The 25890-nt window shown below is 43.4% G+C and overlaps 1 protein-coding gene across 2 annotated transcripts in view; it reads left to right on the top strand.

The window, feature by feature from the left end:
• DDR1 (discoidin domain receptor tyrosine kinase 1) overlaps positions 1 to 25890 on the top strand; it is a 75337-nt gene that overhangs the window by 9828 nt on the left and 39619 nt on the right. For both annotated transcript variants that reach the window (XM_063122298.1, XM_063122297.1), the window contains exon 2: positions 21733 to 21855. In XM_063122298.1, the coding sequence (XP_062978368.1) occupies positions 21777 to 21855 (79 nt within the window). In that variant the 5' untranslated portion in view covers positions 21733 to 21776. The remainder of the gene's footprint in view (positions 1 to 21732; positions 21856 to 25890) is intronic.

Here is a 25890-nt window from a genome sequence, read left to right as displayed (position 1 = left end):
CTTGAAGCAGCCTCTGTATGGTGATTGCTCTCCACCTGTTCCTTCAGTCCTGCACGGAGAGTTTCCACAGCAGCAGCAGCAGACTCGGCTACTAAAATGGAGCCTAAGGCCTAGGCAGTGCTCACTTAGGCATTACATAGGACTTCTCGACACCACACCAGATCCATGCATCCTGGATGCTACTGCGGCTAGCGCACAGAAGTTGTTTGTGTCCCTTGTACACCCAACAAGTTCCCCCTCCACATACACACACTGTAGAAATGAATATTGTAAGCTCCTTGGGGCAGGGATCTAATTGGGGTAGTTTTGTTATATTGGAAAGTGGCATTTGCAGTGCTGCCGCTATATAAAATAAGGGTGCAGAACCTCAGCCCAGGGGCCAAATCTGTGGTTTTTAGCACCAGATGGGACTTTTTCTTTTAACATAACATCTTGGCTCATTATGGGGTCAGTTGCCATCTAATCAGTATTTTATGCATTTTATGCTTGCTGTTGTTCCCCGCCTCAATCCAATCAGAGAGGCGGGTAAGAAATAAATTATTATTATTATTATTATTATTATTATTATTATTAATCTCCTCATGCCAGTGCCAGTTTCAAGTCTTTGAAGGCCCTTGGGCAAGACACCCTCAATGGAGAGCCAGTGTGGTGTAGTGGCTAAAGTGTTGGACTGGGAATCGGGAGATCCGGGTTCTAGTCCCCACTCGGCCATGGAAACCCACTGGGTGACTTTGGGCCAGTCACAGACTCTCAGCTGAACCTACCTCACAGGGTTGTTGTTGTGAGGATAAAATGGGATTATGGGTTCCTTGGAGGAGAAAAGGTGGGATATAAATGCAATAATAAATAAAATAAATAAAATGGGCCCCCTTCGGAAGTGAGTCTGTGTTCTCACCGCCTTTTTCACCAGCTCCTCTTGCTCCTCTTCCTTATAATTGCTACCATTTTTTGGCCTGATAGATACAGAGCCAGCGAACGAGAAGGCCGTGACATCTACCGCTCATCCTTCTCACCATCACTTCTGATGGAGCCAGAATGAGAGGCAGAGGAACAAGTAGGTTGCAGTGGTGAAGAAAAGGAGAACTTCAGGTGACACTTGGCAAGTGGGCCCTCAGCAGGAGCCCAATTATGCCTACCCATGATGCTGTCCATGTCCTCAACCCCCATGCTCGGCAGGGCTCCTGCGCCTTTAACGGCAGCATGACAGGCAAAAATTCAAGTGCACCTTTCCCCATCAAAGAAATACTGTACCTGTTGAATTTTCTTTTGATATTTGCAAAACCATCCATCCATCTTAACAGTGACCCCGTCTCATGGTTTTATTCTTAGGGTTAAATATCTATGTATTTATTGGTTACATTTATTTCCCGTCTTTCCTCCAAGGAGCTCAAGGTGGTGTACGTAATCCTCCTCTTCTCCATTTTAATCCTCATAACAACCCTGTGAGGTGGGTGAGGCTGAGAGTCAAAGTCCTGGTTTGCACGGCACGAGAGGGTGATTAATAAACCACAGTGGCTTGTTCACCACCCCTGTTCATGTGCACATTGGATGATTTACCTAATTATCCTCGCTGGGTGCAGCTTGTCGTGACATCTGAACCCAGCCACAACCCATGGCCTGTTCTTGGGTTGCTGGGTGGTTTTTTAATCACCCAGGCCACCCACCCACCCCTGCTGGGTTCCGGCATCATGACAACCAATCTCCAGCAAAGGAAGTGAGGTAAATCAAGCGACATCCATGGGGATTGTTAACAACCCCCGTGTTGTGTGAACTAGGACAGTGACTGAGCCCAAATCACCCAGTGACCTTCATGTCTAAGTGGGGACTAGAATCATAGAGTCATAGAATAGCAGAGTTGGACGGGGCCTACAAGGCCATCAAGTCCAACCCCCTGCTCAATGCAGGAATCCACCCTAAAGCATCCCTTGACAGATGCTTGTCCAGCTGCCTCTTGAAGGCCTCTAGTGTGGATCTGGATCTCCCGAGTCCCAGTCCAACTCTGTAATCAATACACCATGCTGGCTCTCTAATAAAGATTGAAAAGGACTTTGCACAATGAAAGCAATGTAGAAAATTGTGACCACAGTGGCAACAACTATTTCATTCTCTATTATCCTGTCCAAATGTCATAGTCAGGGAAACAGATTTATAGATAACAAACATTTAAACCCAGCATTTATGATTTTGCAGTGCTGTTCCCACCACTCCTCTTTTTACTCTGACTGCTTAAACTCAGCCCACAAGCTGATTTCAAAACAAAACAAAACAGCCCTACGGGCTGCAGTCCTGTACAAACTTGCCTAGCAATAAGCCTCATTGAAATCAGTCGAACTTACATCTGAGCAAAACATGAATAGGATTGCATTGGCAGTCTTTCTGAAAGATGCTCAGTCTTAATGCATCTCAAGGGGAAAGAGCTGCAAAGTCAGACAGGCATTTATCTGAATTTGGGCACGGATGGTGTGTTAAAAGAGTACTCCTTGAAAAGAGATAAAAAGAAGATTCAGGACAGATACCCTCCCCAAAAAACACTGCTCTCAACTGTGCCTCATGAATTGATGGCATTTATAGCTGCAAGGTCTGCTGCTAAGGGCCATTGGCTCAGCTCACTTTAAAGGGGATTATGCATTGTGGTGACAATGAAGAGGTGAACACCGATATTGGATGAAATATTGCTGCAACCTTTATTAAATATCACAGTGTGATGTTAATTGAGACTCTCCAAATCTATCTATCTATTGGAAGTTGAAGGAAGCTCCAGGAGTGAAGGGGCCCAATCCCTACTCTTTGCTCCCGCGAAACTGGCAGTATTGGTGTAATGGTTAAAAGTGATGGACTTGAACAAGCATGGGTTGTTCTAGGGTTATGTGAAGGTTGTTTAACCCTTGTATAAACCATGCCATCCAGGTTTGCATGACACAACAAGCCACAGTGTGTGTGCCCAGGCTTACATATTCAGCTGGTGCATACTGCAAAGCCCCATGAATTTAGTAACCCATGGTGGCTTAACGTTACGTGTGAACCATGTCAATGGCTAAACAGGAGTAGCCCACATGCAATATTTTGTTGCAGGTCTCATTTGTGTGAATTAATAAATAAAAGAGTGCCCCTGAGTACATGCAGAGTATATTTACCCCACCGCTAACTTGCCAGAGCACACCCATACTAAGGTTGGAGCTGCATGTGAAGCAGGATTGGATAGAAAGGTTCTAACTAGGCTGTCTCCTTGATGTGGTGCTTTTTCTACTGCCAGGATTTTTTAAAAATAAAATCTAAGGTGGGGGGGAAGGGGGTAGACATTTAAAAGTGGCACCTGCCATTTGCAGCCTGAAGTGGTACAGTCTATTCTCTTACTTGAGTCTATCACCTTGTTCTGCTCCTAGGTGTGGATCCAGGCTATCCATGTCTATTCAAAACTTACTTAAGTGCATATAAGATTGCAACATAAGTGGTATCGGAGAGTGAAATTTTCTTCCATCTTATTTTCATTGTTGCTTACTCAGAAGGTAAAAACCGACATAAATCCTACTTAGAGTAGACCCACTGAAATGAATGGGAGTTCAGTCATGCCTAGTTTAAATCTCATTCATTTCAGTGGGACTGCTCTAAGTAAGACTTAGGTTGGATTTTACCCAGAGGTTCTGCAGAATTCAGTGGGATTTATTCACAGGTTAAATATGAATGGGGCTGAAGTTTTCAAGACACGCACCTCACTTCTTTTTTTTTAGAAACTAGCCACTATGTATCTCTTCATTCACCCACCCCCTCTCTCTTCTGAAACTATTCTTCTTCAAAGGCTCTCCGCTCACTGTCATATTTTTCTACTCTGCATTAAGATGATTCCTGCAATCGACGTGTCCTTTTTGCTAAAAAGGTTCATTAAAATCAAAACCTTTTAGCATGGATATAGCTGTAAGAGGCAGTATACTCTCTTCCAGAAGTATACTTGGCCTGGCAGAAAGTACGTAACAACAGTTTTTGTTTTTTTGTTTTTTAAAATCTGCTCTAAGAATTTTCCTCCTTAGTAATTCATTGCACAACCACCGACCTAGTACTCCCATGTATGGTCAACGCCAGAACTCCTGGGCCCATTGACCTTGATGCCTGTGATTGACAGCTGGCCTTCCAGTATGCTCTGTGCAGAAAGGAACTATTAACTCTTTGTTAATGGTCACTCATCCATTGCACCCGAGTTTGAATCCCTTGCGCTTTTTTTGGTGGTGGTGGTGGGAGGTTGTACCATGCCCTACCCTTTCCTGTCTGCAGGCTGGCATTCAGGGGGTTACAAAGCCACCAGGCTAGTGACTGAGTCAGTGGAAACGTATCTTGCTGGTATTGAAAGAGTTTCACTGTTTTCCAGACCATTTCTGAGCATAATCCAAAGTGCTGGTGTATACTTTTAAACACCTATATAACTTAGGACCTGAGTATCCTCAGGTATCAGAGGAGATGCCTACTCTTGAACCAACCTGACCATGTATTGAGATGGAAAAAAGGAGGGTAAGGAGAGATTTGATAGAGGTGTACAAATTCATACATGGTGTAGAGAATGTAGACAGGGAGACATTTTTCTCCCTCTCCCCTAATACTAGAACCCAATGGGGTCATCCCATGATGCTGATTGGTGGGAGATTCAGGACAGATAGGAGGAAGGACTTCTTCACACAGTGCATAGTTAAAGTATGGGATTCACTACTGCAAGATGTAGTGATGGCCACCAATTTGGATGGCTTTAAAAGGGGGTTGGATAAATTCCTAGAGGAGAAGGCTATCAATGGCTGCTAGGCCTGATGGCTATGTGCTACCTCCAGTATCAGAGGCAGTAAGCCTGTGTGCACCAGTTGCTGGGGAACATGGATAGGAGGGTGCTGTTGCACCTTTGTTGGTCCATGGTCGACAGCTGGTTGGCCACTGTGGAACAGAATGCTGGACAAGATGGACCCTTGGCCTAATCCAGCATGGCTCTTCTTATGCTCTAATGACCTTCAGGGGTTCACCTCCCTCCAAGTTCCTCAATCATGGGTTGTAAGGTGGATGCTGACCAGGATGAGAGCCTTCTTGGTGAGGGCACCCTATTTGTGGAGTTACCTCTCTAGGGAGGTCTACCAGGCAGCAACATTTTGCAAAGATGTTTTTATTCCCCCAGCCTTTTAAATGTACTTTTCTACTTAGAAGTAAGCCCCATTAAGTTCAATGGGACTTATTCTTTGGTATGTGTGTACAGGGTTGCAACCTTAATATATCCCTCCCACTCCTCTTTAAGATGTTGAAACTTACTATACTGTATTAATGCATTTTATGTTGCCATAAGTAAACTGCCCTGGAAGGTCTGCTGAAGGATAGTATATAAATCTTTTAAGGACATTTAAAAATAATAATAATAACAAACTAAAGATCCGAATGCTTAACAGTAAAGCATTAGAAACCATTATGAGGAAATGAAACAATCAGAACCATGCTTGAAAGGGTATCTCTTTTGCATGGCTTAAATTTGGGGAACTCTGCTCATGGAGCAAGCTGGGTTAGATCATTCCTCAGGCCTCTTTCCAAATTTATGAATCATGTAGACGCAGTTGACTGGAGCTGTGAATGATGGGAGGGGATTTGTGGTTGGGTTTGGAGTCTTGGCACATGGGTCTTGTGCTAAAGCAAAAATTGCTGGTAGTCAGCCAGATAAGTGCGCTGGATAATGTGTGAACACCAGAACCACTAAAAAAAGAAACGCTGATGTAACTGACAGTTGTCTAAATATAACACAGGCAAGTCTGTTTATATCAGAGCAATATATGCATCTTCTGTATCTTACTATATATAAGTTGCAGTTTTAGCAGGTAATGCCCAACTTTGCAAAATATGAACGCAGTAGGATTTTACTGGTAGTTGTTTTATTAATATTATCAGCTGCTCTGCTCTGTGGAGGAAGGGTGGGGATAAGAATTTTAAATAAATAAATATGTCGGAGTTTTAAAAGCTGTTATACAGCAGTGACAACCCATTAAAACATCATGGCTGTGTTCAGATATAATAGGAAGATGCTATATAACGGAGTCAGACCACTGCTCCTTTTAGCTCAGTATTGTTACCACTGACACTAGCTGATGGCAGCTGACAACGTAGGGGCTTGCGTGCTCCCTCCTCCACATGGGAGGGAGGGAGGGAGATTAGACACTTCAGTTGTGGTTACTGGCAAACCATAGTTTTCTGGATTCAGATGCAACAGCACAGAGTGGTTTGCTGCTGATTGAAGTCAGAAGCGGTAATCTCCTCTTATACAAGAGGAAGATGAGGAGAGAGTGTACACAAGCCCAGTGCTTGTGGCTGCTTGTACATGTAATGATAAAAAAGCAATTTAGTTTAATATCTGAATACTGACAGTATGTATCTGGCAAAAACATAAAGACAATTTATCGGTCGACAGTGGTGTACAATCAAATCTCCCCCCCCCCCCCAATCTATCTAGGATTCGTGTTGCATGTAAGTCTGCCGTTTCTGCATATTCTCCTAATGAGATATTCCATTCCTGTGTTGGCTTCCAGTGTGCCAAGGCGGAGTGGCATTTGCAAGGGAGAAGTTGTGTGGGGGAGTGCGTAACCTTTCCTGTGCTTTCTGTTTTCCTCAGCGATTGCTCCCCACCAAGCCTAGCTCTTAACACTTGAGAAAGGCAAGTAGTGGCAAGAGTTACAGAGCAAAAGTAGACAGCAGGGGAAGGATTAAACTCTCTCTCTCTCTCTCTCTCTCTCTCACACACACACACACACACACCTCTGACTCACTACCATTCCTCATACTGGAGGGAAGCACAGAATTGGTAATACCATGTTGTTTATTATCAAACGCGAGGCCTAAAGTTTTCTGCTTTGCTTGTGCACTGGAGGATATGTTTCTGTATTTATCCGTGCATATGCCTTTGGAGGCAGTGCCTTTTTGCAAACCTGCATTAACCAAGGATTCAATCTATGCTTCAGCTACACTTTGGGAGTTATGTATCTTAGAGATAGGAGGGCACGTTAAGTCCCCCGTTTTTTCTATCGCATCCTCTAAAGGAAAGATACAGAGAAGATTTACAGGAACAATCTCCCTGACGAGGCTTGCCTGGCACCGACATTGTTATCTTTTTGGTGCCAGGCCAAGACTTTTCTCTTCTGCCAGCCATTTAGCAATATGTAATTAGCCTGGTTTGTTTTTGTATGTTTTTGTGGTTTTAAATTGTATGTTTTTGTGATTTAAATTTTTTGTATATTGTTTTTAAGTGTTTTTATCCTATGTAAACCACCCAGAGAGCTTTGGCTATGGGGCGGTATACAAATGTAATTATTATTATTATTATTATTTATTTATTTATATAGCACCATCAATGTACATGGTGCTGTACAGAGTAAAACAATAAATAGCAAGACCCTGCCGCAAAGGCTTACATTCTAATAAAATCATAATAAAACAATAAGGAGGGGAAGAGAATGCACCAAACAGGCAGTATAATAATAATAATAATAATAATAATAATAATAATAATAATAATAATTTTATTTTAGTATATAGAGCTCCATTTGAATTTTGAACATGGTTCCATATCAGTTTCCTTAAACCCTTTTTGTTTTCTGTATTTAAGATATCAGTGACACAAACCCACTAAAGGCCAAACCAGACATTACTTTAAATCTAAGTCGAGCAGCTACATCTTTTTTCATATTTATTCTAAAGTAGGCACAGGACCCCCAATTCAGACCAGGACCCTGGTGTGGAGGCAGTACCAGGGCAAACTTTCGCTGCCTAAGGCGGGAAAGCCCACACACTGCCATCCCCTGCCATTGCCCCCTTCTCTGCCTCCTGCTATTTGTGTCTGTCTCCCATCTCCCAGTCCCTGCCTGTCTCCTTCTCCCCCCCACCCCACCCCCCGACCGGCCACATCTGTCTCCTTCCCCACTCCCACAGTGCCCTCCCTCCTGCATAACCATTGCCACCGCTGCTGCCCAAGTCGGCTTTGCAGGGTAGATCAGCTGAGCTCCCCAAGAACCGTTTTGGCTGGAAAAGAGCTGGCGTGGCTCTTCAGCTAGGTAACCACACCCAAATGCCTTTCTCAGTGGGGCCCTTCCTTAGGGCCAGGCATTGTGGGAGGGAGGGTATCGCTGGAGATCACCTGCACCCTGGAGAGCGTCTGTACTTCAGAGAGCTCAGCCACCTGCCGGCTTGCTATGGGAGAGGATCCGCAGAGTGGGCAGCAGTTACAGAGTAAGGATGGGTGTGTAAGATACAGCAGTGGCAGCAGTAAAAGGAGGGAGCACAATGGCAGGTCCTCCTGGCGGGGAGAAGGGAGAGTACAATTTGCCATTTCTCCCTTTCTGTTACCTGAGGCGGGGACGTCACTCCGCCTCATGAATGGACCGTCTGTGCATGGGGAGTGGGAGTGAGATGAGAGGTTTAAGATGCACCCCTGCGCTAACTCTAGAGTTAAAATTGAAGGAGGAGGAGGAGACATCCCTGGTAGACACAGATTTAAAGTCATGTCTGTTTTGGTCCAGAGTGGCCTTAGGCAAGTTGCTTTCTCTCAGTCACAGTGCAGTGTAGGGGGAAACATTTGTTGTCGGGACAGCAACAGCCATTTGCTTGTTCATGTGTCTGTCCCATTTGTGTACAAAGCAGGGTGTGAGGATCTAATTTCAAAAGGGAGGCATAGGTGAGGGTAGTTGGATTCTCCTCCTCCCCAGCTCCCTGCCTGCGATTCATGGCCTCAGGTGCTTTTCTCCCATCCCAGCTCACTTCCAGTGTCAGAGGCAGGCTGGCCAAGGAGAAGAAGCAGAAGATTCAGGCCGCAGACTTTGGTGAGGCAGAGGAGGGGCGGTATGCCCCCTTTGATGCTAAAATTAGATCCACCTGCCTGCCTGCTTTATACATGAATAGAGCTGCAGACATGTGAACAAACAAACATGGCTACCGCCATCATGTCTAGCCTGGCCCTGAGATATGCAAAGTGCTTTGAACAATCTGAAGCACTTTACAAATGCAAGTTAATTATATCCCACAAGCACATCTCCCTTTCCCTGGAAGTAAAAATCCAATAACAACAAATGAAATCATTAGCAGTTTGCTGCCCTTTCATGACACCCAAAATATGCTGTCTGAGGCAGCCGCCTCACTCTGCCTAATGGTAGGGCCGAGCTCTCTTATCCTACTGAGCCCTGGACTTACTGTTCAAGTTGAGGTGAATATTTAGGTTTCTTCTCTGAGACGAATCGGGGTTTTGAATTATGTTTCAAACACCTGATAGGGAGATTTTTTTAAAAAAATATATCAAGGAAAACAGGTGGGGGAAATCCTTTGGGGGAATTGTTTCTTGTCAACTTTATTTCTGAAACTTCTGACTGAGTAGCTCCAAACTCATGCCACTAATCCTGTCCTTTCCCTTGTGTGAAGCTAGACAAGCATCACGGTGTGACATTCTGAGGCGTCCAGTAATGGAGTTTCTAAACAGGATGCTGAGGCTACCTTCGCTATGGGGCAGCAAAGGCCATCCTATAATTAGAGGGAGCATCGCTTGGCGGTGACTTTGTGTGGAGGAATTTATAGAGAAGTCACGTAATCCTGAAGGGATCCCAGTTCTGAATTGCTTTCCTTTTCTAAACTTGATTTTCCAGAAAAACAAACAAACAAAAATGGTTGTCCTTTAAAAAAGAAAAAAAGGGGGGGGGAGGCAGAAATGATGCAACCAGGCTCATATATCCGTGTCAGGTTTCGATAACTTAGAAATTCATTGTTGTATGTGCAGCTCTAGAAACCTATATTAAAAAAGGACGCTGGTTTGGAAAACCTCCATTCTTTCTTCCTTTTCTTTTGTATACATTGAGATTGTCTTTGTTAGTGTATTTTCCATCACCTGCCATTGGATCATTTTAACTGGAGATGCTGGCGTTTGATCAGGGTCCCTTTGGTTTTTTTTTTTTTTTAATTTTTATTCATTTTCAACACTATATAAACATAGATAAACATTACCAAAATATAACTGAAACAAAACACAATAAGAAAAAGAAAAACATCAAATATCTGCTGCATACATATTGAATGGTTGTTGAGTACAAATATCAAAAACTATTACATATACCTTATCATACTACAACATCTTCGTTCTTAACATAAAAGTGCACCCCCCACCTCGGGATCCCTTTGGTATGCCAGGCATGTGCTCAGCCATGGCGCAACAAGCCCCACCTCAGCCTCTTCCTCAGTTTCTGTGCCATTCATGAATCTGCAGCATGTCCTTTCCCCCTCTGTTGTCTGCCTACTATGCTTAGGATCATTTACCAACTACGCCCTTATCTGGACAGAGACAGACTAGCTATAGTTATCCATTCTCTGAGAACCTCTTGTCTGGATTATTGCAATGCGTTATACATGGGGCTGCCTTTGAAAACATTCTGGAACTTTCAGCTGGGCAGCAAGATTGTTAATGAGGACTGGCCAATGAGCCCACATTATGCCAGTATTTTCCCAGCTCCACTGGCTGCCAGCCCATGTCTGGGCCCAATTCAAAGTGCTGGTATTAACACTCAAAGTCCTAAACGGCTTAGGGCCAGGTTATCTGAAGGATCGCTTCCTCCCATATGTACCTGCCCGGACCCTAAGATCATCTTTAGGCGTCCATCTCTGTGAGCCCCTGCTAAAGGAAGTGAGATGGGTGACTACTAGAAAGAGGGCCTTTTCTGCTGTGGCACCCCAGCTGTGGAATGAGCTCCCTAGAGAGGCTCGCCTGGCACCTACATTGTACTCCTTTTGGTGCCAAGTGAAGATCTTTTTATTTTACCAGTATTTTACCATTTTAGCCTCCTAGTATTTTAGCTGTGCTTTTTTAAATCTGTATTTTAAATCTCTGGCAGTGCTTCTATTCTGGTTGTACTTTTATACTGTGGTTTTAAGCATCCATATTTTATGTTGTACTTTGTGGTTTTTAATTTTTGTGAACGCCCACAGAGATTCAGCAGTATAGAAATGAAATAAATAAATATTACAATCAATATACCAGCCTTCCCTAACCTGGTGCACTCCAGATATGTTGGACTACAATTCCCAGCAGATTGGGGAAGGCTGGTATATGATATAACCCTATAAATTCACAATAGGATTTTTGGAAAAGGTGTGTTTGTTTTTCTTTGACATGTTTGAATGCAGCCATGCAGTACATAGTCTCTAGTGTGGCTACTTAGGCAAGACTGAAACAGAGGACAAAAGAGGGCACCAATCTACATAACATGCACATATGCTGACTTATACGTAGAGATGCAAATTTGGAAATCATTTCTGTAATTTAAATGTGACCTCTGTACCTGCTCAGCCTTACGTGTCCAGGCCTTAAGTGTTGATGGGTAACTTCAAGAACCCCGTCTCCCTTTCCCATGGCCATGCTGGTTGGGGATGATGGGAGCTGAAATGGAGGATATCTCTGAATAGAGGGCTACCCTCTGACAACCCTACAAATAGAAGAGTGTTGTTTGCACAGTTGGATACATGTCTACCATACTAGTCCAAAATGAACACTAATTGCCCATATCTGATTTGGGTTCATGATCTGGGAGCATAAGGCAAATGGAAAATCAGTTATGCATAAGCTGCTTCTTTAGATGGAGACAGAATATTTAACGGGTAGTCCTCATTTTAAAAATTTCTGGTGCCTCAGCAGGGCCAGGGTGGCAGGGTCTAACCAAGCCGCAGGGCATTTAAGTGGAAATGTAGGGGATTGAACCTTGATCCTTCAGCATACAAGACATACTCTACCACTGAGCTCTGCCCTAAGGGTAATTGTAGAGGAGCTCTTCTTGCTTAGGCCAATTGCTTGCCCACCGCAAGTAGCAAATTATACCTCTGGTTCATTTTCTGGTCACTGATCTGTTAATTTCCCAGTTCCTCCTTTCTCGTGTTATCAGTTTGGAAACAGCGGGCCAAGTTCTACATCTAGGAAATAGAAACCAAATGCACAGTTACAAGATGGGAGATACTTGGCTCAGCAATACTACAAACAAGAAGAATCTTGGATTTGTTGTGGATCACAAGCTGAATATGAGCCAACAATGCGATATGGCTGCAAGAAAGGCAAATGCTATTTTGGGCTGCATTAATAAAAGTATAGCTTCCAAATCGCGTGATGTATTGGTTCCTCTCTATTCGGCCCTGGTTAGGCCTCATCTAGAGTATTGCATCCAGTTCTGGGCACCACAATTCAAGAAGGACGCAGACAAGCTAGAGCGTGTTCAGAGGAGGGCAACCAGAATGATCAGGGGTCTGGAAACAAAGCCCTATGAAGAGAGACTGAAAGGACTGGGCATGTTTAGCCTGGAGAAGAGAAGATTGAGGGGAGACAGGATAGCACTCTTCAAATACTTGAAAGGTTGTCACACAGAGGAGGGCCAGGATCTCTTCTTGATCCTCTCAGAGTGCAGGACACGGAATAAGGGGCTCAAGTTAAAGGAAGCCAGATTCCAGCTGGACATCAGGAAAAACTTCCTGACTGTTAGAGTAGTACGACAATGGAATCAGTTACCTAGGGAGGTTGTGGGCTCTCCCACACTAGAGTCATTCAAGAGTCAGCTGGACAACCATCTGTCAGGAATGCTTTAAGGTGGATTCCTGCAATGAGCAGGGGGTTGGACTCGATGGCCTTGTAGGTTCCTTCCAACTCTACTATTCTATGATTCTGCAACAGAATTTATGCTCATGAAATGTATTTGGTTCAGACAGCTTGCATTGGGTTATCTGTCCCCTGAGTTTACAGACTGTGCAACAAGTTCTTGTGAGCATTTACCAAGTCAATTTCATTTACCAAATGAAAGAGGACGAAAGAGCAAGTGATCTAATTAGATGTTATGTATGGGCATCTAAATGCTGGCTAGGTGGTGTTTTTATGTGGCCAGATCAGGAAATATATCACAATTTCCGACTATCGCGGGTTGTCGTTACATGCAAACCCTCCACTTTGGTTTAACAAACCATGGCTTCCTTTTCTGGGTTGCTTGCGGTCAACAACCCATAGTTAAGCCAGAGTGCAGAGTTGGCACATAACGATTCAACCCATATTCTGGGTTGTCATAATCTCTAAACCAGTCATTGTGTTTAAAAAAAGGCTTCCCCCTCACTTGATCATGAGATTCAAAGTTAATCAGCTGCATGAGAAAATTAGTTGTGTTGAATTAAAAAAAGGCAGATTAGAAATGAGAAAGAAAAACTTTTTACCACCCAAATGAATGAATTAAAATTTGAAATACAGGTGAATCCTGTGTGAAGTAAGGTTGGGGCTTGAATCTGAATTTAATGGTGAAAATGTGAGGTTCTCATCAAAACAAAGAGTCTTCAGGAAATGAAACTTGAATTTTATCTTTGTGGACTGCACATGAGGTTTCCTTCCAGTTGTGAGCCTCCAAAGTGCATGATCTGTCAATCTGTATGTGTTTTTCCATGTTTGTTTTAGTTAAAAATGGTATCTGGCCTATAGCTACAAGATTTTTGTATAAAAAATAGCCTGGGATAATAACTTCATCCCTCCCTCCCTCTCCCTCCCACTTATGGGGAATGTTATTTGTTTATGCAGTTAAAAACATTACTAGAGGTTTGCTTATCTGTACCTGTGGACACTGAAGGGCAAAAGCATATAAAGTTTATAAAGGGAGTGGTAAGTTATGTTAAGTGGAGAATTTTGTGTGTGGAGCCAGGCAAGTTCAACATGTCTAAGAATTTGGCAAAAACGCTTTAGTGGATGCAAAAGATTAGGTTGGGGTGTGGGAAACGGCAATTTTCTTGACTTTTTTCTTCTTCTTGGATCAGCAGTTTTCTGAAGTAGGCAGAATTTGCCCAGACTTGGAAAGAGATGGGGAAAGCGGTAGTACTGATTGGATGCACACTGATACAGCTGACTGCTCTAATGTGCAAAATGAAAGAAGGATGGCCACCCCCATCCCCTGCCAAACTTTTTAATAGCCTGGCTGGAGATGGTGAAGAATAAGTGCTTGCTTAATGGGCAGTTCAGCAACTCTCTATCTAAAATCATCTTGAAATGCAAGTCATGCCTTCCTGCCAGGGTGAGGTCTGGATCCAGTTTTGCCCGTCTTCATCAGCAGGTGCGTGAGGAGAATTGGAAAGTTACCAGCCTGGAGGGACAAAAGGGAGCTGAAAGAGGAAGAGGCAGCAATAAAAGCAGGCTTTTGAAACTGCATGAGTTTCATACCTGGGCCGTTGACAGAATCAGACCCGTTTCCCTTTAAGTAGTGGCTTATAACAGCCTCCCCCCAACACAATGTCCTCTACATGTGAGTGTTTTATTTTATTACACTTATATCTCGTCTTTTTTCCTCCTCAAGGAACCCAAGGTGACGTACATAATCTTCCTCCTCTCCATTTTATCCTCACAACAACAACCCTGTGAGGTAGGTTAGGCTGGGCTCCTGTGACTGGCCCAAAGTCACCCAGTGAGCTTCCCTGGCTGAGTACCTTTATCTCCCGACTCCCAGTCCAGTACTCTAACCACTACACCACACTGGCTCCAACCTGGTGCCCTCCAGATATTTTGGACTATACTTCCCATAATCCCCAGCCAGCTAATTGGGGGAGGCCTTGCTCCTTGCTTGTCTGGAAACTGGCTGTTGTTGCTTTCTAGCCTGCTGATAATGTCACTTCCACTTGTCCAGGTGGGAAATGTGTTGTGGTTCAATGACAATGTGTGACTTGAAGTGTGTATGTGACTTCTGCTGACCACAATACTCAGGTGGCCACATATAGACTGACATGAAAGAGGAAATATATCACCAAAAAAAAAAGAGGACAAAAGAAGACAAAATTTGTATTACATGTGCTTATACTAATTCAAAAAACCATCACTACAATTGTAATAGAAATACAATACATCTCAACGTAGTGGCAAGACTATTACCAACGGGCCCTCTGTGCCTGCTCAGTCTGTTTTCCAGGTGCTAACTGTCGATGGGCCATTTCGAGAGGCCTGCTGCTCTCCCTTTCTATGGTTCTTTATCTTTCCACTGGTCTTGGACTGGACAGCTCTTCAACTCCAGTGTCAAACCCATTTGACTCTCAGGCCTCCTGAGCAAGGAATTCTGGGAAATGGAGTTCTGTGAAGGGCTAGTGGTCTTCTGTAACAAAGAATCCTCTGCAAACTACAATCCCCACAGTTCTTTGGGGTGGTGTTGAATGTTGAAAGTTGTTACCAGTTAAAAAGTTTTAAAAAATGTGTAGTGTAGATGTGCCCTAATAATGGGTCTGTTAGGTGTTTTTTTTCCAAATTTTTATTAAACATATATTGCCCACTCATGAAAAACATTCACAGAACAATAGAAGGGCCCTAGCCTTTGTTGCTGCATTTGCCTCAGATTATTCTCTTCAGATGCGAGGGCCTGTGATGACATTCTGCTCTATATTCTATTTAATCTAATGGTTAATTTACTGCTGGCAGCCAGTCAGGACTTTAGGGCATCCGCTGAGCTTTGCAGCTCTCCACAGCAGGCCAGTTAAGCTGGGCTGGCACTGGGATCCCAGCTGCCATGCATTCCTGCGGCATAGCTGGGATGCCTCGCCTTCCTTACTCCTTCCATGCGTTTTGCCTTTTTCTCCAGGAGGCCCTGGGAGATCTCTGGGTTGCAGGGGGTTAAAACAACCAGCTGGGCAAAATAAGGACAACCTCATCAGCTGCTATCAGAAACTGAGGAGAAAAGGACTGAAGAAACACCCCAATTCATTATAGGCCTGACATTCATTCTACAGCGGATACCCTTTAATCCTGACTAGGCTTAATATGAGCTGGTCTTTAGCCCCAGAACATGTTTTTAATGTTAAGAGCTCAGCCTAAGGTACCATTTTGGGTTTAAGTAGGCTTCATTGTCAGGCCGATGTTTGCTGTTAGGAGATTTATAGCAAAGTTCAAAGGCCTGAACTTTTACACATTTCAATCTTCTATTATTATTATTATTATTATTATTATTATTATTATTATTATTATTATTATTATTATTACATTTCTATCTCACCCTTCCTTCAAGTAGCTCAGAGGAGGGTACAAAATTCTCCCCTGCTTGCGATTCTATCCCCACAACAACCCTGTGAGGTAGGATAATTTAGACAGAAGCCATGGCTAGACCAGGCCTATATCCCGGGATCATCCCTGTGCATCCAAATGCAACACAGAGGATCCCGGGAGCAGGCAGGGACGACCTCTCCATTTGCCTGGAGATAATCCTTAGGTCTAGCTAAGGCCAGATATAGTGACTGACCCAAAGTCATCAAAGGAACTTCAGTGCCTGGGCATTTGAAGCTAGATTTCCTCACCCCTAGCCTGACACTTTAACCATTACACCACAGTGGCTCAACCATTTTTAAGGACATTTGTCATGGTTACTTATCTGAACCTCACAACAATCAGTGATACAGGCAATGACCACCACTGATCTGAGTCACAGAAGAGAGTGTTCTGTCTCCTGGTTAAACAGACCTGTTCACTTATCCTCTGATGCACAGTGAAACACTAATAAATCTGTGCATGGGAAAAGTGCATTTTCTTCACTACTGAATCCCATCATATGAGGGCATCAGAAGGTACGACTTCTTGGAAGTTTTGGCACCTCACTCTCTCGCGCCAATATTTCTACAGATTCTGCCCCACAATTCTCACAGCCCCACAATTTCCCATAACCCCCTCATTCCTCTCCTGACCTGCAGCCATAAGAAACACAGGAAGCTGCGTTATACCAGGTTAGACTATTTGACTGTCTAACTATATACTGTCTACACACTGACTGGTACGTATCAGTTCTCCAGGCTTTCAGGTGGGGGACTTAGAACAGAGATTGAGCGTACTGATAGAAATATCATATTTCTGGAAATTTTGAGGCCATTGGGGGGGGGGGAACATGTGTTTTTTTAAAGTAAATTTTAGGAAAAATGAAAAATAAGCAATATTTTCTTTTTAGAGGTTCTGACAGAGTTAATATCACTTTATTGCTTTAAAACAGACTTCTCCAACCTGGTGCCTTTCAGCTCCAATCAGCCTTAGGCAGCATGGCCAAAGTTCAGGAATGCTGGGCACTGTAGTCCAAAAAATCCAGAGGGCACCAGGTTGGGGAGGGCTGCTTTAGGAACATAGAGCAGCCTTTCTGTTCATAAAGTTATTTTATGTATAGCTTCGTTTTGTCATAAAATTATCATTATATTTTTTTTTTTAAAGTAAACTCTGTAAATTTGTAATTATTGTTTGAATAGATTAGAACTACATTAAATGACTGCTACAGCATCCGAAACAGGATTCTATAGAACAAAACTCAAATGTCGAGAATGCACATTTACTGTCCGGAATGCACAATGGTGACTCTACTCACATGTTGGGAAACTGAGCATAAATGTCTATCAGTAAAATATATTATAGATCAATAACTTTAATAAGGAATGAAAGAACTAACTATGCTGGGAATGTTACCAACCCACACATTTCCCCATGGCTTCATTATTTCCAGACGTTTTACATCTCTAGTCTTTCTGTAAAAGTGTTCTTATTACATAGTTTTTTGAAATTATTTTGGGGAGGGCGCGGAGAGTAAAGGCTGGGTATCAATAAACAAATACTTTGTCTTAAATTCTAAAAGAAAATGTTTCATAATCCAAAGCTGTTCAATTTTTCCAATTTTCCAGAAAAAAATTAAAACAGTCCTTGGAAAAAAACGAGACGAAAACCCTACCCCTCATTATTTTCCAGGCCTTCACACCTCTATCTACTGCAGGGAAAGCTTTTGCTGTTCCACCAAGCCGTGGTCCATCCTTGAAAGTGTGGAGGGAACCATAAAATTCCCCGTTAGATCTCTGAGACCTGAAGATCTGAATCTGAATACTTCTGAGATCTGAATACTCCCAACTCCAAAGAGTGGCGGTCCCTCCAGCTCTTCTTCTGTCATGTCTCTCTGCTTTAGATATGGGATTTATCCTCCCGACCGGGTACAGAGGGGGCGCCCCATCAATGCCTTGATTCATCCCCTTTCCCCTTTCACATTGGCACCCCCTGCTACGGCCTGTCAGCTGCTGTTTACTAGCCTTAGATCAGGCAGCTGTTGGAAGGGACATTCCAGCAAAGGATTATGGGAGCAGCTGGCCTACAGCCCTTTCACACCCACACAGGCTTCCCCCCCAACCCACTGTTAAGAAGCAGTGGAGGGGGGGTGGCCTTGGTGCCTAGGAAACCGGAGATTTGGATGCTTGTGTCTGTTTCTTAGGGATACTGTTCAGAGCGGCAATGTGGTTACTTGGGGCACATTTTCCTCTCCTCACAATAGGAGAACATGACTGCAAAGAAGGAAGTTTGGTGTGTGGATGTCTTTTCAGGGAACATTCTTTGAACAGTATCTTGTAGGACGTGATATATCAAACCAGTTCTTTGCTCTAATTATCAGGCAATCCAAGTCACTCATTAACTGCAAACTTTTCCTTCTCTGCCTTGGGGCCCATTGTCCACATGTCTGAGGAGAAAGCCGTGAATTTCCAGAGAGAGAGAGAGAGAGAGGCCCTAAGTCTCAAGTCCATTTGGATGCCACAGCACTGAGGGCCAAAGTAGACGCAACATAAATGGTGTTGTTGTTTTAAAAAGTAAATAGCAGTGGAAGTAAGTAACAGTGGAAGGTAGGCCAGTCTGAATTGGGACCACATGAGTGCTGGGGCATTAACCCTTTATACTCACCACATTCCCAGTCTTGATTCGGCACTCCATCAGGAGAAAAACTTCCATTTATTTTTATTTCATTATATCCCAATGTTTTTCTTCTTGCAAGGAACCCAAGACTTCTTAACATAGTCTTCCTTCTCTCCATTTTATTCTCGCAACAGCCCTATGAATTAGGTTAGGTGAGAGTGAGTGCTTGGCCCAAAGTCACCCAGTGAGCTTCGTGGACAAATGGGTACTAGAACCCAGATCTCCCTGGTCCCAGTCCAGTACTTTTACCACTGCACCACACTGTCTCTCATTGTGGGGAGGAGCTGGCTTACACCTGTATGTGTGAACAGACAGTTAAGATGAAAAAGCAGTATAAATTGTCAGGAAAATATTGGTTCTGGAGCAAATGTTTTAAACTGGGGCAGTATGGTAGGGAGATGTGCAAAGCCCAGAACTTCCTGAAATCATCATCATCATCATCATCATCATCATCATCATCATCAGACACACATACATGGTAATAATGAATGCATTCTCCAAGTGTGCATTCTTATGTAGCCAAAAATGGTATCAACTACACTCAAGAGCTCAGGTCTCAGCAGGGTTGTGGGAAACCCCAAGTTTTGCAGAAATATAATTTTTTTTTTAAAAAAAAAATTGGAACCCCCTCAAAACAGACCAATGAGGAGTGTGCTCCATACCCATAGGATGTTGATTGACTGTTGTGGGGGTGAAGGTGGGGTGGAATGGAATGGAAGGGAGTATCCCAGAAGAGGGCTTCGCTGGCAGGAACCCTGAACAGGAGCTCGCCACGCTGCAATATTGTGACCACGTATTTTGAAACAGCTTGATCGTGATCTTAGATAAAGGTCTAGCTGTATTACTTGAGACCCCTTAACTGCTTGTGACATAAATCAATAGGGTTGCAATACCCACCAAGTGATGAGTGAAATGTTGTCAATTGACAGCCCGTTATGGACCATGACTGTCCTTATGTAGATGCTGGTCTAGCTTTTTAATTACGTTGTTAATTGCATCTGATGGCAAATGCAGGAGAGAGGCCTCCTTACTCATCAGCCCGGCAGCAGGTCCTCCTTGCACTGCACTATTAGCATAACCACATTTAAAAATCAAAGCCAAAACAGACTTTACAAACAAATGCATGCTTTTAAATCCTGATGACAGCTTTGTTTATGGAAAAGCAGCTGGGTAGCAGGAGAGCTACAGCAGAAAAGCATCAGTGGAGAGTGTGTTTAATCCTTTCTTCATCCATGGGCTTCCTACACCCTGGGCATGGGAAAAGCACATTATGCAGTAACCTTGCTGAGGCTAAACAGATAGAGATCTGGATCTGATCAGTGCCTATGTAAGCTGCCTTGCATTGTATGATGGAACAAAGGTGGTATACAGATGCATTTCATGAATGAATGGGTTCCAGATATAAGATTACCCCCACAAAATAAATGCTCCTACTTTTCCCTCCCCTTATCCTATTGTTCTAAATCACCCCTAAATCACTACTTTGATCAACAAAGCACCCACACACATTTAAAATATGTGTTTGCAGGTTCACAAATCATGAGTTAATCCGGGATTAATTAACCCAAGATTTGCTGGGTATGACCAGGAGCGAGCGAGCACACTGTCTCCAGCATGTTCCTCACTTCTGCTTTCATTTTATGATCACCCCTATTGTAGGTTGCGCTTGTGATGTCCAAACCTGGGCACTCCGGGTTGTTTAGGGGTTAAACAAAGTTAAACTATGATTTATTCTTGGGTTATCTGTGAGTAGCCTATAATCGAGGCAATTGTAGGTAGTAAAATGAAAGCGGAGGTGAGGGTGTGTGTTCATTTCCATTCATGCCTGGCAAAATATAAGTTAATTAATTAACCCGCAATTTGCCGTTAGGTATGGTCAATGCCTAATTGGACCCTTTGTCTTTCTATATTTGCTACGTGTGCGTTATTTGTTTAACTATGTATTTTAAAAAATGTGTGTGTGCTTGGGCTGTCCCTGAAGTTTCAGATTAAAAGCCAAGAAGGATAGTTCAGTTTTTTTTAATATCGCTCACGATCATTTACTCACAGTCATTTGTATTTGCATGACATTCGTAGATGGGAGTGACCACCGAACACTGTTACTTCATTGTACCGATTGGACTGCAATCCTGAGCAGTTAGCCTGCTTAAATCTCACTGGATTTTTAGCTTAGATGATTTAGACCAGTCTTCCCTGACCTGATAACCCTCCCAGCCAGCCTGATCATGTTGGCTGAGGATGATAGGGGTTGTTCAACATACTGGAGGGCCACAGGGTGGGGAAGGCAGAATTAGACAAATTAATGGTAGGGAGATCCATCAGCGGCCTAGTGATGACAGCTAAATAGATCCTCCATATTCAGAGGCTGTCTACCAGATGCTTAGGGCAGGCAATATGAGGTTGCTGCTTCTATCTTTCTCGGCTTAGTTGGGGCTATCCACTCTTGGGAGACAGAGTGCTGGATGAGACGGACCCAGAATAGGCTGCTGTTATACCCTTTTGTGGACTCAGTGGGGTTCAAGCGACCTAACTGTGTAAAATCTGCAGCCTTCCATTTGTGTGTGTGTTTGCTCTGTGTTTAGCATAAGCCTCTCTCTTTGTTTCAGTTCTCGTAAACAGCGTCGTCGTTTGACCCTGCCTGAGCATATTTCACCAATATTTAACCTACTTGACCCAGCCAAATGACTGGTGCTGTTGTTGAGTCTTGAGATGTCCCACATGCACAGCGTACGCTCAGCTGCACATTTGGCTTGTGGCCCTTCTGCCTGTGATGATTATGTGTCATGCTGCTACCAGTGTGCCAACTCCATCCTCTTCTCACTCAGATAGGAAAGTAAGGACAATAGCAGGATGCTAGTGACTCCTGTCCGTGGAATGTGTCTTATTCAGTAGCGCAGAGAAAGTGCCTTTGCCTGGAAAGAGGAAGAACAGGGCTGCCCATTCATGTTGAGTCACCCGGCTGTTGATCTCCACTCTGACTGTGTATGGTTAACTGCAATGTTCTACCTTTTCAAAAGGCATGAAGACTCAACTGTCGGCGTAACCGGTAAGGCCAGAGACTATGATGGGACCCTCAATGCTTTGCTTGCTGTTCCTGGCCTCCGTCGGTGCATCAGAGTTGGAAGAACACTTTGATCCAGGTGAGTGGGATCCAGGTGACATATCCGTTGAGGAGTGGAAAAGAGATGATGCTGAAGAGTCAGCTCGTGCCAAGCTTCAGCTCTGTTTTCAGTCTGAGAAAATATGAAGGAATAGTAAATCCAGACACCTTGGAACATGTCCCCAGGCATGTAGGGGAAAACAGAACAGTCTCTTAACTCACACCGCATGGTGTGACTTCCACAATGGCTTGACCCCTGAAAGGCAGTAAATCATAGGTGGGGAAGTTGTGGCCCTCTAGATGTTGTTGGATCTATCAGCCCTAGCCATCATGGCCAGTGGCCAGGAATGACAGTAGTCCAACAATGTTTGGAGGGCTACAGGTTCCCCATCCTTATAATAAACTGAAGGTTAGTATTCAGGGAAAGGGAAAGGGCATGGGTTACAGAGGACAAGATGGACTGAGCTGAGAAGGCATACAAGAATGAAGTGGACACTGCCCATGAAAGCTAATGCCAGAATAAGTTTGTTGGTCTTAAGGTGCCACAAAATTCTTAGTAGAATCTTTTAGTAGAAAGAAAAATGTATTTTTAGTCCTGCAGATGAAAGACCATAAAGCTGTAATCCAATGCACATTTAGAGCTCAGGGTATGGTCTGAAGGTACATGATGTGGCAACCTTGCTGAGGCTCACCTCAGCCCATCTGGTCTGATGAAGGCCAGGATAGGAATCACATGCACACCTCCTTGAGCTCTGTTGGAAGAAAGAGGGGATATACACGTACTAAATAAATTACTTGAAAGAAAACCTCTTTGGCCACATTGGGATGTTAACATTACGATCCTATGCACGTCTGCTTAGATTCCAGAGACTCATAAGTCTTAGAACTTAAGTCCCCTTCATCTAACTGGGGCTTCCTCAGAAGGAAGTGGGTATAGGACTGCAGCTGAACTATCATAGCTTTGGGCTGCACAACTCCAGATAGAAAACAATATCAAAATGCAAAAATAGCCAGATAGAAACAGAGTGGTAATTTGACATCTGTCCAGATGTAATAGTTTTCACACGTTCCCTAAGGATGCCTCAAGAGTTTTTCGGACTAACAAGTGGTTATAGGACACTGCACTTCCATCATGGGCAGCTAAGAGCGAAGTCCTGTCACTGTAAGAATACAAGAAGATCTTTGCTGGATGAAGCAGGCCAAAGGTCGATCTAGTCTGGCATTCTGTTTCCCACGGTGGCCAACCAGATGCCCCCTGGGAAGCCCACAAGCAGGTCATGAAGGCAACAGCCCTGCTCTTGGTCCCTCCCTCCTCCGCAAGTGGCACATTGCCTTGGAACAAAGATAGGGTGAAAAAAGAGAGCCCTGCCTTCTTTTGTATCTGGTCACTCTAGTATAGCTCCTGCAGCTTTGACTGTTGTGAAGAAGAGGGGATTTTACCAGGTGCTGCATGCATTCAAAGGACACCTGCTGAAATTCCCCCTTCCAATACAACTGTTAAAGATACTAAAGAGCCCTGTCTTCCTTTCCATATTTTTATTTATTTATTTAAAACATTTGTATCTCGCCCTGTATTATTAGGATCTCAGGGCGGCGTATAGATAAAATCATACAATATAAAACAATAAATATACACAGCTAAAACCAAATTAAACCATTAATCAAGTTAAAACCAATATATAATTTAAAAGCAGTTAAAACAATGTGCAAGACAGGTAAATTTAACCATTAAAGGCTTTATTAAAAAGCCATGTTTTTACTTGGTGCCGGAATAGAGTCAGCGTTGGCGCCAGTCGGGCCTCCAAGGGGAGAGCATTCCACAGTCGAGGTGCCACAACAGAGAAGGCCCTCTGCCATGTCCCACCATAGCATATATATTGGATGCGGAGGACGGCACCTCCAACAGATCTCAAGTCTCGGGCAGGCATATATGAGGAGAGACGCTCCCTCAAGTATCGAGGTCCCAAGCCGTTTAGGGCTTTAAACGGTCACCCTAAACAAAGGGGTTCTCATAGAATCATAGAATAGTAGGGTTTCTAATAAAATGGCTGATAAGGAGCGGTTGACTAGTCACAAAACACCCATTTCTTAGAAGGCAAACTGCTGGGACTAAAAGAAAAGTAACATAGAATCATCATAGAATCATAGAATAGTAGAGTTGGAAGGGGCCTATAAGGGCATCGAGTCCAACCCCCTGCTCAATGTAGGAATCTACCCTAAAGCATCCCTGAGAGATGGTTGTCCAGCTGCCTCCAAGCCCCACCTCTCATACAAGCCATAGGTGGGGCCTGAGCTGCAAAACACAAAAACTCTCATTTTAACCCAAATAAAGATGGTGCTGGAAGGCAGCACTTTGCTTTGCAGCATTCGTGCCTCGCAGTTAACAAGAGGGGCAGGGCACCTGGTGGGTGCCAAGAGAGGTGTCAGTGGGTACCTTAGTGTTGACAGCCACATTGGAGACATGCTTTTAAGCTTTTTTTTCTCTCTCTTAGGGAATGTGCTCCAATCTGATTGTTTCGGTTGCTTTCTTCCGCAATTTTTCCAGCTTGGTGAAAGCTCTTGAAATGAAGCAACCAATTCAGTAGCCAATATAGCAAATGCGATTGTATCACCATTATGTATGAAGGCGTGTTAATCCTGGCAATTTTATTCTCAGTGTCTTTCCTGGTAATCTCTTGCGTGGAATTTACCATTTTAACTATTCCAGCCAATGTGAAGTATTCTAGGCAAGAGACTGTGACTTGAAAGTTTGCGGAATATTTAACACCCAGCCTGGATCTTGGAAAGAACATTCTTGTATTTCAATTTCTTAAATATAATATATAATATAATATAATATAATATAATATAATATAATATAATATAATATAATATTCTGGCATTCTTCTCTGTTATATGAATTTTGACTGCCCTCTTCTGGATGGCACTGGCACCCCAGTATTAAATATTTTGCTTCCTATGGGTAGGGAAATGGCCCCTTTCCTAAAAATGCGGTTCTTGGATTTTGAAAAGAGTGACTGAATTTTCAGCTTTTTTCACATTTTGGTTCAAAGAATTTGGCTGGAGAGAGACCAAGAACACCTCCCTGACAACAGAGCCCAATAATCCTTAAAGGTCTGGGACTTTTTTTTTTGCACTGGTGGCAGGAAGTAAGGTGACCAGATGCAAAAGAGATCAACCTTTAATAGTTGTATAGAAGAGAGAATTTCGGCAGGCATAGCTTGCATGACAAGCTAAACCTACTGAAATTCCCTCTTCTGCACAACTATTAAAGGTGCTAGAAGCCCTGTTCTTTGTTGTGTCTGGCCGTCCTGGCAGGAAATGACATTTCATGGTTACTTAAAAGCTCTTCCTACCTTACCTGAGCTTCAAAATGGCAGTATTAAAGCAAATATATTTCATCAGAACTTTTCAGCGCGTTGGCCAAAATCTTAATTCAAAAACGTTTCAGATCAGCTTGATCTGTTGCCACATTTTGCCCCCAAAATACTGTTTTTTTAATGCCTAAAAATCACAGAGATGGAAACATCTATCCATCTGTCTGTCTGTCTGTCTGTCTGTCTGCCTATCTATCTAGTGTAAAGCCTATGTCACCATGGTCCATAGAATCCTGTTCCTTTCCTTTCCTTTTTTTTCTTTTTGCCCCACCGAGGGCCTCATAAATAACGCAAATGTGGTTCATGCATAGTGAAGCCTGCCGCTGAAATTTGCATGTAGCCCCGCCTACTCCTTCGCATGCCTCAGTTGCCGCCTCCTTCCCCCTCCCCACTGCCTGTTCCATGGCCCACCTTTGTACCGCATTGATTGGTCAAGCAGGGCTGTCTGTCATCCCACTGGTGGAGAGGCTGCCCTGCCTATTCAGCGCAGACGAAATTAATTGCTATTAACGTTTGAGCTTTGAAACTTTTCAAACTTTCAAAATTTTCTGCATATCTACACTGCTCAGGATTCACTTTAAAGCAAAAATGAGCAAAATCAGTCTGGTAGATCTTGAGTAATAAGCTTTACATTATCATATTCTTATATAAGGTAACTATCTGTCTAGGTTGTAATATAATGATCTCAGGGTTTTGAG

The sequence above is a fragment of the Elgaria multicarinata genome, chromosome 3, assembly GCF_023053635.1.
Source record: "Elgaria multicarinata webbii isolate HBS135686 ecotype San Diego chromosome 3, rElgMul1.1.pri, whole genome shotgun sequence".
Classification (NCBI taxonomy): domain Eukaryota; kingdom Metazoa; phylum Chordata; class Lepidosauria; order Squamata; family Anguidae; genus Elgaria; species Elgaria multicarinata.
Note: the sequence above shows the minus strand (reverse complement) of the source record. Positions and strands in the feature narration are given on the sequence as shown.